Source organism: Syngnathus leptorhynchus, chromosome 14, assembly GCF_054491065.1.
Source record: "Syngnathus leptorhynchus isolate UIUO chromosome 14, UIUO_Slep, whole genome shotgun sequence".
Taxonomy (NCBI): Eukaryota; Metazoa; Chordata; class Actinopteri; order Syngnathiformes; family Syngnathidae; genus Syngnathus; species Syngnathus leptorhynchus.
In genome coordinates this window covers 1,239,909-1,255,733 of record NC_141208.1, presented here as the reverse complement: position 1 = coordinate 1,255,733, position 15,825 = coordinate 1,239,909, and the positions used below count along the sequence as shown (strand labels likewise).

The 15,825-nt window shown below is 49.0% G+C and overlaps 2 protein-coding genes across 8 annotated transcripts; both read left to right on the top strand.

Moving 5' to 3' along the window:
• Positions 1-15: 15 nt before the first annotated feature.
• On the top strand, positions 16-2,910 carry LOC147045803 (acyl-coenzyme A thioesterase 3-like). Its single transcript, XM_085929918.1, has 5 exons — positions 16-250; positions 991-1,468; positions 1,644-1,831; positions 1,924-2,294; positions 2,358-2,910. The coding sequence occupies exons 2-5, from the start codon at positions 997-999 to the stop codon at positions 2,584-2,586; spliced, it is 1,260 nt and encodes a 419-aa protein (XP_085786044.1). The 5' UTR covers positions 16-250; positions 991-996; the 3' UTR covers positions 2,587-2,910.
• A 242-nt stretch (positions 2,911-3,152) lies between these two features.
• LOC147045802 (zinc finger E-box-binding homeobox 1-like) lies at positions 3,153-15,767 on the top strand. 7 transcript variants are annotated; one of them, XM_085929763.1, is made up of 9 exons: positions 3,675-3,693; positions 3,778-3,853; positions 8,701-8,883; positions 9,146-9,340; positions 9,600-9,802; positions 10,446-10,569; positions 10,819-12,440; positions 12,516-12,672; positions 12,774-15,767. In XM_085929763.1, the coding sequence occupies exons 2-9, from the start codon at positions 3,796-3,798 to the stop codon at positions 13,418-13,420; spliced, it is 3,189 nt and encodes a 1,062-aa protein (XP_085785889.1). In that variant the 5' UTR covers positions 3,675-3,693; positions 3,778-3,795; the 3' UTR covers positions 13,421-15,767. The 7 variants fall into 7 exon arrangements, with proteins under 7 accessions (XP_085785892.1, XP_085785887.1, XP_085785886.1 ...); XM_085929766.1 differs by lacking the exons at positions 3,675-3,693; positions 3,778-3,853 and adding an exon at positions 3,153-3,261; XM_085929761.1 differs by lacking the exons at positions 3,675-3,693; positions 3,778-3,853 and adding an exon at positions 3,312-3,456 and having other exon boundaries at positions 9,603-9,802.
• The last annotated feature ends 58 nt before the right edge of the window (positions 15,768-15,825 follow it).

Sequence of the window (15,825 nt, the reverse complement as noted above, 5' to 3'; positions counted from 1 at the left end):
TCAATTTGTAGTCCAAAAAAAATCCATAGTTGGGCGTTCCCTCCGCAGATTGAGCCGAGTACGCAAACGTTGAAAAAAAAAAAAAACCCAGATGTATCTGATCCGTTAAATCACTGTTTAATCTTGCACATAGAAATGCACACAAATGTACCTTGCAGCGACGCTTGTGAACTTTAACAGCGCCTTTTTTTCGAGTGCAGACCAGATACTTTAAACTGGACCAAAGTGATTTTGCTTTTTGAACATCGAGGTAAGTTAGTTTTAAAAACGTCCTTTAAATACCACCGTGCGGAGTATCTCCCAGGTAAAGTAAGTATAAGCCAGACACCGTGTGTCAACCAGCAAAACTTGTCATCCAACACAGAATACGCATTCCTAAACCACAATGCACGAATACAAAATACGTGCTATGCACATTTTATTTGGAATTAATAATACATTTTCAATGTATGTTTGACAGATCCACAATCCAAACCCAACGGCAAGTTGGAGTAAACAACCAAATAACCACTTACTGTATTTTTTTCCAAGTCCAAAGGGCACTTGCATAAAATTGCAGTTAGAGGACGGCACAAAACTTTAGAACGAGCCACCAACATCGAGTTCTCGAACTCATTTTAGACATTTTGCCACCTCATAAAATCAATGCACATCAAAATTAATGAGGGTAGTGTTTGTTCTCTATGTTGTTACAAATCGGCAAAAAAAAAAAAAAAGGCTCACTCACGTTGTTTAAGAACCAGTCTATGAGAACTGGGACTTGTCTGCCTACTCGTGATTATATTATAACTACAATCGGCATCTGCATATTTGCAGTTTGACACCAGATTCATCATTTTTTTTCTCAATGTTGATTAATATTTTGGATTTTTCCCGTTTTCCTTTCGCCTGTTCAGAAGCATGTTTTGGGGAAGAATTTGCGAGTTTTCGAACCCTGCTGGTGTGAAAAACTGTGCTGTGACTGATTCTTGTTCTCTCGCTCCTGTTTAGTTGAACATGTCGCTCCAAGTGCGCCTCCGTCTTCTCCCGAGTGCCCGCTGCCTTTTCGACGAGGCCGTCCACGTGAAGGTGGCCGGCCTGAGGTCCGGGCAGGTGGTCACCCTGAGGGCGCGGACCACCGACGAGCGGGGTACGGTCTTCCGCTCGGCGGCCGTCTATCGGGCGGACGGCAGCGGGGAGCTGGACCTCCGCCGAGACGCCGCCCTGTGTGGCACCTACGAGGGGGTGGAGCCCATGGGTCTGCTGTGGTCGATGCGGGCGGCCGTCCCCTTCAAATATTTCCACTGGACGAAGGCGCCGAATCCCCTCGTGGTAAGGTTCTCTGTGCACGACAACGTAGACGTGGAGGAGGAGGAGCGGGGGGGAGCCCTGGCGGAGGCCACCAACGAGAGGGTCCTGATGGGGGAGGGCGTCGTCCGGGAGGTCGTTGACCTCGGAAAGTGTAATGGAGTGTTGTTCACACCACCAGGTGAGAACCAGACTTTATGTAAAACTCTGCCCAATGCATGGAAATATTAGAAAGCCAATGTTACTAGGAGCCATAACGCTAACACGAAATTCTTACCTTGTTTTGAAAGCGTAGTTTCAAACTTCACCATGTTGACTCTGGAAACTGATCTGACCAATGGTGACAATTTCCTTAGGTGAAGGTCCCTTCCCGGGCGTGCTGGATGTGTCTCCCTTTGCCTCAGAGAAGCGAGCCAGCCTGTTGGCCAACAAAGGTTTCGTGGTCCTGAGCTTGGCCGTCTTCTTCGGCAAACCCACCGACATCAAGTATGTAGAGCTTGACCGCTTCCAGCAGGCCCTGCGCTTCCTACAGCAGCATCCTAAGGTGACCACATCAAGAATCAGAATTTGATTCTGCCAAATAGCGGGACTGGCACTGCTGGCTCTTCCATGCTTAGTTGTCGCTTGTGCTTCTAGGTGGGTAGTGACGGGCTGGGCGTGATTGGGCGTTGCAAAGGGGGCGACATCGCTCTGTCCTTGGCATCTTTTGTGCCCGGGGTGCGTGCGGTGGTCTGGATCAACGCCTGCAGCGCCAACATTGGGGCCCCTCTGCACTACCGGGGTCAAGAGGTCCTTTCCTCCTTGACCTTGGACCTGAGCAAAATCATACCCACCCCAGAGGGCGCCAACATCGTCAAGTATGGCGCCGGCGACCCCGACAGCGAAGAGAACCGGACCAGTCTGATCCCTATAGAGAAAGCGACCGCCGACCTCCTCCTTCTGGCTGCCGAGGACGGCCTCAACTTTGACTGCCGGAAATACATGGAGAGCATGGCGGCGCGACTCCGGTAATAGCTTTTTATTATTTGCCCCCCCTATTTAACTTGAATTGTTCTTCTTTGTGGACTCAGGCGAGCCGGGAAGCAGAATGTGGAGACGGTGTGTTACCCGCGGGCCGGGCACCACCTGGAGCCACCTTACGGGCCCCACTGCTACTCGGGTGTGCATGGGTTCCTGCGCATACCCGTCTTGTGGGGCGGCGAGCCCCGGGCCCACGCCCACGCCGAGGTGCTCGCCTGGAAGAAGGTGGAGGACTTTTTCAAGAGCCGCCTGAGCTGCAACACCAAAGCCAAATTGTGAACTGAAGCACGTCTAGAAAGCGTAAGTGGTCGTCCAACGCATCATATTTGATGATGATGCACTCCCTCCCCCCTAGTATGCAATACCAACTTTTTGATTGAACTTTGATTTTTGTCATATAAATAGCAAGTTTTCAAACTGTATTTTACATTGAAAAGATAATTGTAATTACAAATGTCAAACTAAGATGACAACTTTATTCTTCAACTTTTTTCCTGTGAAGATATGACTATCAATTCAATATTAGTTTCTTTCTCGGAAAAAAATGATTTATCTTGCAATGTCTTTTTAGAATAAACATGACATTATTCTTGTTTAATTTATTTTGACTTTATTTTTGAAAACAGTATGACTATTCTCATAAGGTTAAGCGGTTTTCATAAGAATTAGGACTCAGTCAAAAATATGATTTGTATACTGGAAAGTTATTATATATTTATTTACATTATTATTATTATTGAACTACTTGTAAGATTTTCTTATTGAAACAAATTTGATTATTCTGGTAAGAGGATAACTTTACTCCCTCAAAATATTCTTTTATTTTGATAAGCTTAAAACATTTTTTCTAAACCAGAACAACTCTCGTCTCATTGCATTGGCCCTTATGTGTGATTATAATCAAGCCTAATGTTGTGCCATGGCCGCCTTGTTCAATGGCATCCACATAATCATGTAAGTGTCATGCTATTTTTCATGAGCTTGTTCTATAGCACATGTCAACGATGTTGTGTTTGTGTAGAGTCTGGAAATAATTACAATTGGAGGATCCATGGGAACGAATAAGGTGTTTACCGTAAAGCAGGATGCAGCGACGCAAACCAGAGGTGTTTAGTGCAAGAAAAGCAAAGAGGGCGCATGAGTTCGAAGGTAACTGACGCAACAGTGTTGCCGTAATGTAGCCAACTACGTCGTAAGCCAGATGTTTTTCCGCAAGAGGTTAAGGGAGGGGTTGAGGGCTTATTGAAAAGACTAAGAAGGTGTTAGCCGTAAAGCGAGAAGCAGCGTCGCAAACCAGGTGTTCGGGTTCTTTAGCAGAGGGAGGTGTGACGTCGTAAAGCAGAAGATAGCGTCGCAAACAGGTGTTCGGAAAGGAGGAGGGGGAAGGTGACGTCGTAAAGCACACATGGGTTGGTGAGGAATGGGGGGGGGGGGGGGGGGGGGTGTCTCGCGAGTGCCTGTGTGTTTCAGACTCGCAGCGAGGCGATCATGGCGGATGGCCCCAGGTGTAAACGCAGAAAACAGGCCAACCCAAAACGGAGCAGCGGTGAGTGTTCAACTCCGCCCGGGCTGGGCCACCGCCGCCGTGCGGACCAGGACCCGGACCCGACTCCCATTTACCCTCCCTCCCGGACTTGTTGCGATAGACTTTGGTGGACTTTAAGGGGGGGGCGGTGTGTTTTTGAAGGAAGGGGGGGGGGGGGGGGTGTACCGTTATACCTGGATGGCGGCACTCTCCGAACCGTTATCCGTTATAAGAAGTCAGGCAAGCGCTCGTTTTGTGACTTCTCTAATTTATTCCAACTACTTTCTACACTGTTGTAGTTAACTTTACTCCACAACAACAACAACAACAACGAGGCCACCGCTCGCGCGCACTTTGTTAACGGCCAGCGGATGAAAGCTTGGGCCGGGGCGATGCTCGGGGGGACTCCGGAGGGCCGCCGAACCGAGCCGTGACTTGCCCTTTGGGGTTGCGACAACTCGGTGGGTGTCACTTTCATCGTCGGAGCCTGGCTCCGGGAGTTGTGTCTAAAGTGTGACGTTTTCGCAAGAGGCTTGGTGATGGCAGAGAGATGGGATGTTTATTATTTCGTGGCCACTTCCTACCCCCCCCCCCCCCCCCCTCCTCGTTTTCCTCCTGCTACTCCTCCCTGCTGCTGCACCAAATGTTTCGTCGTTTAAGGTAAGAGAGGAGGTGATTACGTAAAAAGGAAACAAAATATGTACTTTCATCTTCGGCGTCATCGCTCACACGGGACTCGCTTAACTAATCCTCTAATTCTATGCAAAGCCCCGTGGAAGTGCATTTCCACGCCACAGAAAGTAAACCGCATGACACCGATCATCAGTACTTTACGCACCTGTATATTCGGCGCGTGAGTTTTGAGCCAAAAATGACACAATTTGCGTGCTGTATTAGCCTGCTATTAATAGGGACCGTTATTCGCGCGCGGATGGGAGGGGGTGGAGAACACCTTTACCCCCCCCCCCCCCCCCCTCTCTCCTGTCGTGATGACGTCACGACGGTGCGTCCGTCCAGGAGCCATCATCATCACCATCTTCCTCATCTTCTTCATGTTTACCTGAAGGCGGCTCTGCGATGGCTTAGAAATAAGACGAATTAAGAGAATACCTGCAAAAGCTCGACCGGAAGCGGATCTCGTGTCGTGTGTGTCGCGAGGTTCTCGACCCGCACACGCACACACAAGGGGGCTGCAAATGACAACCTGCGCAGGTAGCGATGCTTTTTTCCTCCCCTTTTATTCTTTTTGGCTTTTATAATCTCGCGGGATTTTTGTCATCGTGACCCTCTTGTGCGTGATTTTATTTCTTCGCCTCCTTTTTTGTTGTTGCGCGTTTGGTTGGTGAGAAAGAAATTGTACTCCACGCGTGGTGCTTCGGCGTCCATTGTGCTGTGCGCTTCATTCGCACTTTTATCGGCTCAATGGCGGCCGACACTGCAGTGGAGGGAGGGAGAGAGGGAGGGAGGCGGGTTGGGGTGGGGTCGAGTCCCCCACGCCGGCTGAGGCTCGCTTGACTCCGTGGTGTCTGTCGCACAGGTGATGTAAAACCTACGCCAAGCCAAGGTGCCTTTTCAAGGGATGTTTGTGACGCGCCTGGTGCGCTGACGGCTTTGGGAGGACGAGGTGGGGGACATGGGATGGGATGGGATGGGATGGGATGGGATGGGATGAGGGGAGTCAAGGTGCTGTCATGGCCGCAGGTGATTCTCCCTCCCCCTTTTTATCTCTATGCACGAGGCGAGGCCGTTTGATGATGATAATGAAAAGCATGAGGATGATGATGGTGATGACCTGCCTTGTGGAAATCACGTGTTCACATGATGTCATAGACCAGGGTTGAACAGTTGCTTGTTTACTGTCAGGTGTGGCGACTATTGCAAAGTTGCATCAAAATATGATACATTTGTCATCAAAAATAGATTTAAAAAAATGTCTTCCCTTTAATAACACGATCAAATGACAAATGCTTCTAAAGGGAAAAGTTGTAGTGTCACAAGAATGAATTAAATGATCAGGGAAAACGCGTTTGGGCTAAAACAGGAAAATGACCCAAAAATTATTTTAACGTGAAATTTTGAATTTTTCAAATATTTATATGAAGATATGTTTATTTGAGTCCACTACTGCAAAAATGGCACAGCTGCCGATGGAAGCAGAACGTCAAGATATAAAGAAATATATAAAAAGGTCGTAAAATTCAAAATAGGGGAAAATGTAAAAACATATATGGTGTTAACGTCGCCGGGTAGCTGTAAATTGGACATGTTGAAATTGCCCATCTATCTCGACTGTTCTATTGCATTCGAATTTATGACTAAGTCAGCCTTAATTTAACATTGGTGTCATATGACGCCACGCGCTCTTTATGAGTCTTATTTTGTCCGAAAGAGGAAATGCGAGACTAAAGCTGAAACCTCGAATGTGAGCGTTAAGCTACCCCGTTAGTATGGTGTTGCCGTGTGTTGCGGAGGCGGGACGCGGTGGGGGTGGGGGCGTGGCCTTAGCATCTGGACAATGAAGTGTTTGCTTGGGACCCCTAACACTCGCTCAGCCCCCCTTCAAGAGGTCAGAGTTCACCCCAAACGCTTTGTGTTAGCCCCTTCGGAGCACATGTGCGAGTCGGCGCAATGTGAGCTGTTAAGTAATCACGTTACATCATAACGGGCTAAAATGCCGTGATGTCATCAGCATGCTTCAATAAGTGACTCAAATGATCTGCATGGCACCGCTGTTGACACGGGTGGCATCTTCCCTCAACTTCCGTTGGCAGCCGTACCATAACAACACCTGCTGGTTGGCAATGGAAAAGAAAAGAGTGCACAAGAGTGCGAGACGTTTGACACTTTTTGGCATCATGGCTTTGAACTGGCCTTCCTTTTTTTAGACTGTTTGCTGTCTCCTTTTTATACTTCTAAGCCTTTCCTCCACTTTTGACGACTACTTTCTAAGCGCGCCAGATTACAGTTGAGCCAAATCCTTCTTTTTCAGCTTCCACACTCACAATTATGCAACAGATGAACGATAGCGTCGCCGCCGCTGCTTCTTCTTTATGGCTAATCGGCATCGTTTTGATCAAGCAAAACATTTGATTGATGTTGAAGGAATTCCATAATGGCTTGTGTGTGTTGCCTCCTCCAGTGTGGGTGGTGGGATTGTCCTGCGTCTCTCTTGTGGCGGTATTCAATTTGCATATCTCTCCGTCCTCCTTTCTCTCTCTTTCTTTCTTTGGCCTGAGAGGCTCAAAAGAAGCAGCTGGTTGCACTCAAAGGGGGCTTGCTTGGGGGGGGTGGGGGGGGGGGGCTGGAATGAAGCACACCGCACCGAGCACTGACTGTAGGTAGACTTACTTATGTAACAGCTGTACTTCAGCTCCTCTTGAAATCATTTTATTCTTTCAACTAACTTAATGCTTTGCGAGGACCACTCGTTGCTAGGCGGACTTCGTCGGGCCCCGATCCTCCAAAGAAAGCAACAGAAATACTTTTTTTTACCGTGGTAAATGTATTGTTATAAATGCTTCCACAATTGTACAAATGTACAGTTTTCATCAATAAAATCAGTTTGTCACTTTTGTATCGGCAAGAGTGTCACAAAATCATCAAAATAACAGTTATTTTTTCCAAATGGATTTCATTTACATACAGTCTAATTATCTGCCAAAAGAGACCGCCAAAAGCGTAGAAGCTGTATAATTGAAATACAGGTGTGTGTGTTTGTGTTTGTGTATGTGTGCGCGTCCCCGGGGTCCATGTTGATGAAGCTGTTCAGCATAAAGTTGCGGCGCCGCAGAGACTGACGAATCCCCGTGGAAGAGCGCTAATGGAGGCCACTCGGGGGTGGGGGGGGTCTGATTGATGGCGGTGATGCTAATGTGCTAGTGCTAACTGCTTGTTAGTGTGACACCTGGAATTCCCGTGCAGCGGCACCTCATCAAAGTAAAAGTTCTTCTGCTAAATAGCAAATTGTACACACATAATAATTAGTGGTTATTTTTAGAATAAGAACACATCCTGTGGGGCCTTTGTGGGGCCGTGCACGCACATGTACACTTTTGCTACATGTCTCACCTGAGTGAGAAGCAGGAAGTGACAAAGGGACAGAAACAGGAAGTGACCGGTTTGTACCTCACGTGTCACTTCCTGTGTGTGGGCGCGCGGGCGTATGTCACTTCCCGTGACGTCCTCAGACGTGTTGGCTTTGACGAGTTAGTTGGAGATGACAGGAAGATGTCAATTGATTTGAAGTTCTTTTTTGAAATACACTCATAACATGATTTGAATTGCCATGATAGGAGCGGTGTTCTTGCCATGAGCTATCAAGTAAAAAAAATGGCCTTTAAGGAGCCAGCAGCTGCTCTCTGTGTCGAAGTCTGGTCACATTTACTTGCAGACACACACACACACACACACACACACACACACACACACAGTGGGGTAGTTGTCTGTTGGGGTTTGGCTGGCTTCCTACGCTGCACAGCTGCACCGGGTCAACACACACACACACACACTCATTAGTTGTGCTCTGGTGACGTGCATCATGTCAGTTTTGCTCACCTGAGGCAAGCGCTCACGGACTTCTCCTTTCTCCTTGTGTTTGCGCGCGCTACTTAGTGTACCCACGTCTTTTGCTCGTGACTTGTTGTTCGGGGTCATCGGTTGGCGTGCTTGCTCGCCAGGAAGGGAGAGAGGGGGAGATCTGCTTTGATTGACGGGCCCTTCACCATAAGATGCTGCTGCTGCTGCATGCACATTATATGCATGCCATTATAATGAGCAACAAGGATATAGCTTACACTTATACAGAGACAGCAACAATCATGTATGTCTGGCTTTGTCTTTATTCTTTTCCTCTTGTCTCTCTCCCACAGTGACAAACTTGAACGGCGGCTTGGAGGCCAGCAGCTCCGATTCGGACGATGACGACAAGCTACACATCGTGGAGGACGAAATCCCGCTGGACGCCGCTGTGGCGAGGAGGGACCGCCGCCATGCCAAAGAAGCAACAGACGCCGCCGACGCAGTATTAGCACACAATGGCGCTTGGAATGGAGGTAGAACACGTTGAACTCAAGTATTGGGACGCCTAATGATGTGGACAAACCTGGCTAAAACGTGGAGTCCATGCAACGGAAACCAAAAACATTTGATTCCAAAATAACCTTAGAAAGGAAGGAAGACCCTAATTGAAAACCTTAAAGCAGGTTTCCAAACTTATTTTTCTGGCTTTTAGTGCCCTCTAGCGGTGTCTCTGCAGAGCAGCTTTTTTTTTCCCCAGACGGAATCATTCCGAGCATGTTTTGTGTGCGTTTTCAGTGAAAGAGGATCAGCGTGTGTCCGGAGAAGAAGGTGAAGATGGACGAGGAGGCGACGGAAAGATGGAGGGGCAGGTTGTCGTGAAGGAAGAAGAGGAGCAGGAGATCATCCGGAAAGGAGACTCGGCCGCCGTCCACAAGGAAGCTGCTGACGATGAGCAGAGTCCCACAGAAACGGGGGGCGCTGACGAAAACGGTAACATGAGCAAATATTGTGAGCTCTACTGTGCCACTCACCAACAAGTCATTTTTGTCAACATCAAAGACAATTTTGTCTTCAATGAAACAAACCTAATCTTTGGCACCCTTCTGCACACTTAGGGTTGAAACCAGTGAGGACACGCATTTCTGCAGCAGTCTCCTGATAGTCTGTGTTGTTTGTCATTGGAGAAACAGATCCAGCAGAAGTTGGGAGTGAACTTAGCAGAAGCTCAGACTCTTTTGATTTTTTCCAGCAGGCACGCCGGACACGTTCCAGCTGCACACGTGTCCGTACTGCTCGCGGGGCTACAAGCGCAACGCTTCGCTGAAGGACCACATCAAGTACCGGCACGAGACCAGCGAAGACAACTACAGATGCTCGCACTGCAGTTACACCTTCACGTACCGCTCGCAACTCGAGAGGCACATGAGCCACCACCGGGGCAACAAGGAGCAGGTCGGGACAACCACCGTTTTTTTCTTCAAACTTGGCATCTTTCACAATTTAGCATCAGCCATTTTTAAATCTGGTTCCAGCTGGTCACAAATGTGTGTTTAGGGATATGATGATCAGGTGTCATACCAAATCTGAAGCGAAACTGGCTTGGATTCCAAAGAACCCATTCCAGTTGAAAGACAGCATTCCTGTCTTTGGAAGAACTGGAAATTGTTGACTGTCTGGGTGTACGGAACTAATACCACGGCCAGGTTTTTGCTTTTTTGATAGCTCCACTATTGACCGTTAAAAAGTCAAACAAAGCTGAAGAAGCAGTTGGATGCTAGATAACGAATGATTAACTGAAGTAAGGCGCAGGTGCCACCCCACCACCTCGATTGTTTAAAGCCAAAGCCACCTTTACAGTAGTAGTTCAAGTCGAATCTTGATTTTTTTTATTTATTTCGTATTCTGACAATTTGGTTTCATATGCCCTGGCTGAAACAGTCCAGCTGAGCTTGGTACCTCCTTTTTGGTGACACGTGTTGTCACCTGCCTCGCTCGCTTCTCTATAGCATTAGTAGGGCTGGTTCTAATTCCTTTAAATTTTGCTTTGTCTAACGGCGTGTTTTTCTTTTTTCTTTTTTTTTTGTTGCCGCCTCAGCGTCACGTGCAGCCGTCTGGCGGCGGCGGAAGCGGAGGAGGCGCTCGGAAGTTCAAGTGCACAGAGTGCTTCAAGGCCTTCAAGTACAAGCACCACCTGAAGGAGCACCTGCGCATTCACAGCGGTGAGTCTGATTGTTCAGCAACTTGCACTGGCTGGAATGTAAAAAGAAAGCATTTGTAAAATCATTGGGCTGTATGTCTCCCTTCTTCTTATTTGAATTGGATTGTTTGACTAGTGACACTCAAGACTGAATTGAGCTGATATTTTGAGACCCGCTTTTAGAGGTTTCCCCAGTATGGCTTCGGAGATTGTTTGATTTTGACCTTTGACATCATTGCGGTTGTTTGTTTTGTTTTGCTTTGCTTTCTAGGCGAGAAACCATACGAGTGCTCCAACTGCAAGAAGCGCTTCTCCCACTCAGGCTCGTACAGCTCGCACATCAGTAGCAAAAAGTGCGTGAGTGCGGCCAGCGACCCCAACGGCCTGACCCGCAAGGCCGTCGGCTCGCCGCCGCCCATCGTCGACGTTCTGCGGCTGGAAAGCAAACCCTTGCAAGAGCAGCTCCCCGTCACGCAAATCAAATCGGAGGCGAGCGAGCACCCCGGCAAGCCGGCGGCACCGGCGACACCGGCGGCCAACGGGACGGCGCCCCAAGCCCTATCTCAGGGCGTGGCTATGGTGATCCCCACCGTGGGTCTGGTGCCGCCTATCAACATCAACCTGAGTGAGCTGCAGAACGTCCTGAAGGTGGCTCTGGATGGCAACGTTTTAAGGCAGGTTTTGGGACCACCCAACGGGGCCTCGGTGCAGGGCAAGCCGGGCATCGTGCTACAGCAACCTCAGCAGCAGATCATCAGCCTGCCCGCCTTCGTGGACCACGACGGCACCACCAAAATCATCATCAACTACCGCATTGGACCCGCGCCGGCCGCCACTTCCAGCATCCCCGCCCAACCCGTGCCACTTTTTGTCAAAAACAACGTTGCCCCGGCTCCACCCGTCCAGACCAGAACGGCGGATAAGCCGCCCGCTCCCGAGGTGGACCTCAGCCTGGTCAAAGATGAGCCCGAAGAGTCTGTGCTCATCACGGAAACAAAAACAGAGCAAGCGGTGAGCGTCAAGACAGAAGAGGTGGAGGCGGAGGCGGCTCCGCCTGACTGCGGCTCCAGCGCTTGTTCACTTTGCGACGAGTGCCCCGAGCACCTGGAGGCGCTGCACTTGCTCCAGCACCACAAGGCAGCCAACGGGGAGGCGGTGGACTCGGCCGCGTTGGACCCGTCCTTCGCCGACTTGCTCAGCGACGCCGGGGTGACGCTGCAGCAGGAGCCGGCCGAGAACGATCTCCTGAGCCTCCTGAAGACCTACTTTGCCTCCAACGCCAACCCCGACCGGGCCGAGCTGGAGAAGATCTCGGACTCGGTTAGAATTCCCGTGGGCGTGGTGCAGAAATGGTTTGCCAAGAGGAACTCTGGGACAAAGAGCTGCCGAGACGGGACGGCTCAGCGTCTCAACTCTGAGTCGGTAGACGCCGGCAAGCCAGCCGCGTCCGGATCCCGCTCCGATTCCCCCTCGTTGAACGCCAGCGACTTGGTCATCGTCAAAAGCGAGCCGGAGGACCCGGAGGTTACAGAGTCCCAGGCAGAACCTCTGGACCTGTCCCTCCCAAAGCCCCTCACTGCCGCCACTTGCGCCGCCGCCGCACCTTCCGAGGGCGCGTCCCCCGCCACCCTGAATCTGACCTGCCTGAGGAAGGAGCAGGTGGGCGGTCGCACCGTCTACGTGGCCACGCCTCAAAGGAGCACAACTGCCCTCAGCATCGTGCCCAGCCCGCAGCTGCCCACCCTGGTGGCTATCGCCGGTCAGGGCGCGGTGGGGTGCCTTGGCGCCATGGGGGGCTCCGCCAAGCGGACCATCCTCATTCCGCAGCTCACCTACACCTACGCCAACACGGCCGGAGGCGCGGCCGAGACGGTCGTGCTCAACGGGCACAAGGTACGAGCTCTGTGGAGAAGGGCTTTCTGAAGCTGACCCAGACTTGAACTTTTCTTTGTCTGTTTGTCCGCGCAGACGCCCGAACAGAGCGCCGACGCCGTGGCGGATGAGCAGAAGGAGATATCGCTCATGAAGAAGCCGCGTCTGGAAAACGGCGTCTATTCCTGCGACCTGTGCAACAAGGTCTTCCAAAAGGGGAGCTCCTTGCTCAGGCACAAATACGAACACACAGGTAAGCCGACTCTGGTAGGAGGGGCGAGAGTCTGACTTTTTAGGACTCGCGTGGTGGCATCGTCATCACATCACTTGTGACTTTTGGGTTTGTATTTGCAGGAAAGCGTCCTCACCAGTGCCCGGTGTGCAAGAAGGCCTTCAAGCACAAGCACCACCTGATCGAGCACTCGCGCCTCCACTCGGGCGAGAAACCTTACCAGTGCAACAAGTGCGGCAAGCGCTTCTCGCACTCCGGCTCCTACTCTCAGCACATGAACCACCGCTACTCCTATTGCAAGCGGGACGGCTCCGATTCCGGCCTCAGCCCGGACGGCGATAGCGCAGCCACGGTGGCGGGCAGTCCGGACGCCGCGCTGGACTCGGACGTCGGCGAGAGCGAGGACGACGAAGCAGTGTGCGTCGACGACATCCGGGTGGTGCAGGTGGACGACGGCGAGTGCGAAATCTACGAGGGCCGCTTTAACGACAGCGACGACGACGATGACGGGGAAGTGGAAGAAGAGAAAGAGAAAGAGAAAGAGAAAGACCTAGACGTGGACGAGTTTGCGTGCCAGGTGGTGGAGGTGGAGCTGAAGCACGACCAGACGCAGGAGGCGCCCGTCGAGGACAAGGCGGACCAGGCGGAGGCGGCCGGCGTCCACCTGGAACAGATGGCCGACTGTGCGTACAAAAGAATCAGGGACTGGTCGGACAGCGAGGAATCCTCCGACGACCAAGCTGCGACACCCCAACCTCCCACGCTTTGAGAAACGCCAGCTTCTACTCCTCTGGCTCCAGCTCCAGTTCGTGGGGAATAGAAACCCTTTTGAAAAATGCACTGGCCCATCGAAAAATGACACGGAAACTGTGACAGCCTGTTGACTGACGTACTGTTTTTACTCAGTTAGTACTTCGGACAAGAAATGACTTGACAGTGTCTGGTAGCCCCCACCCCACCCCACCCCAGCCCCCAAAAAGAGCTTTCCAATTGCCCAAGATGGCGGCAAAGCACTAACTTTGTCCAAACAAACCATTGTGTTTTCTTGAAGAGAATCGCCCCCCCAAATTCGATTGGTGATTTGGCAAATGCTGGCCCTGGAATATGTGGGGCCACACTGCACTTAAAAATGCATATCTTCGAGTTGTATTCTATGGGGGGAAGCCCGTCTGCAATGTCCAACTGCGGCGGTTCAGGGTCCAGTTGCACTTCTGGCTCAAGCTGCGGCTCCGGTTGGCTGCTTTTAACGGTCCACTACTGTGTCCAAACACCCAGGTGTGCCTGAACTTTTTTTCTTCCTCATACATCTATCAGTGTTACAAATGTTTATAGATGCTTTGCTTCGTGTTACTAACTCCATTTTGATGTCTTTTTTTCTTTGTTTTGAGTTGCCAACGTCGCCGATTTCAGTATTTTCCTCAAGTTTTACGAACAAAAAGCGCTGCACTACGGTTTTCCCCATCCGTTGCCCTTTCAGTGTTATCCGGCGTTAGCTGCCGTTTGTTTTCATTTTTGACTGTTAGCCTTAAGGAAGACAAAAGAAGTATTCCCCCCACCCCCCAAGCCAGCCATGAGAAAATGGGTGGCGCCCCCTGCCTTATGCAAGACCTGCGTGCTGTTAAAAGTGCCATTGAACAGTGTTGTCGTCATCGTCTTGGCAAACCTCTGTTTGTTACTTTACCTTGCGTGTTACTTGCCGTCGCTTTCCCGCGATGCTTTCGTATTTCCGTCTGTTACGAGCGCCCGGCGCCACGTGGGCGCCTTTTGGCCGCCTGCTAACCATAGCCGCGGCACATCATGACATCAAATCCTTTGCGGAATGTGAACAATTATTCGTTTTTTCGAAACTTGCCAAGGCGAATACATTCGCTGTCTGACCATTTTAAAAAAGTAAAATAAACAGTTTTAATGAGTTTCATCCATTTTTAAACTCTGTTTGTCATGACAATTGGTCAAGCCAATTTTCCGCTTTTTAATGTAAAAAGTTTTAATTATTCCTTTCCAAATGTTGATGCGGTTTCATAAAGCAGTCGTTTTAAATTTACTTCCACAATTGCTGTTTTTCTTTAGACTTAAAGTCATGTTTACATATTAACTGAAATAAATCAACTTCAAAATGTATTTTCTTCTTAAACTTAAAAAAAGATTTTGTTAACATTTCAGTTTAACTCAATTTTCTTTCAACTCGCATCTAAAATGACTTGACAATGATTTGGTAACACCTGGCGTCGACGTTTGTCATTTGTAAAAAATGCAATCGCGTTGCCTAAGTCAAATCAGTCAAGTCAGTCAATCAATTCAAAAGTTTCAATTCAATCAAAAATGGAAACAGGTTCAAGATTTTTTAGGTCTTATTTCCAATGTGAAGCCATAAAAAGTCAAGTTTACAACTTAAAGAATTTGTACAATTTCCTTCCCTGAAATCTTCCTTTTGTGAACATTTCAGTTCAATTTCAACCTAACACACTTGATTTCCTTTTGTCCCTCCCACATGCGCAGTTGTACAGGTTGAAAATGGCGCACTTTAGGTGGCACTTGCGCATTTTCCTCTTTGATTTTACCGAAACAGTATTTTTTGTTGATGTTATTGTTGTGTTTTTAACAAAGCCAGTATTACAAAGTCTTGACACAACTTTTTTTTTTTTTTACATACATATATATATATATATATATATTTATGTCTTTTTCTTCTGTATTTTCCTTATGTGGGTTATTTATTACGCATTCTTATTATCGGTAGTGTACATGAACGTAGGGTGAATTGATAATATATTTTAGTACCAAAACAAAACAGCAAATCAAACAAGCTAAGCCCACCGTGTGGTTCTGGGACTTTTCTGGATTTGTTTTACAGAAAAATCAATATGAAGAAAAAAAAAGTGAAAATATTCATCTCGTACTTTATTCAAGTGTTTAAAAAATGAAGAAAAGCCGAATGGAAGTGTTACACGTTGTTGTTATGAAGCTACTGATTGAAAACGCATGAAATGAAGCTCCAATTGTTTTGCTTTAGATTTATTTTATTTTTTTTGATCGTGCCATGGTGTTGCATCACGTTAACCCTTATTTTTTCTAATGTTAGTCCCTTCACAATAAACATGTGACTTCATCCCTGACTTTGTTTGACTCCGACTGGATGATTTCAAAATCAGAGCACTCCGACAAGATGATATC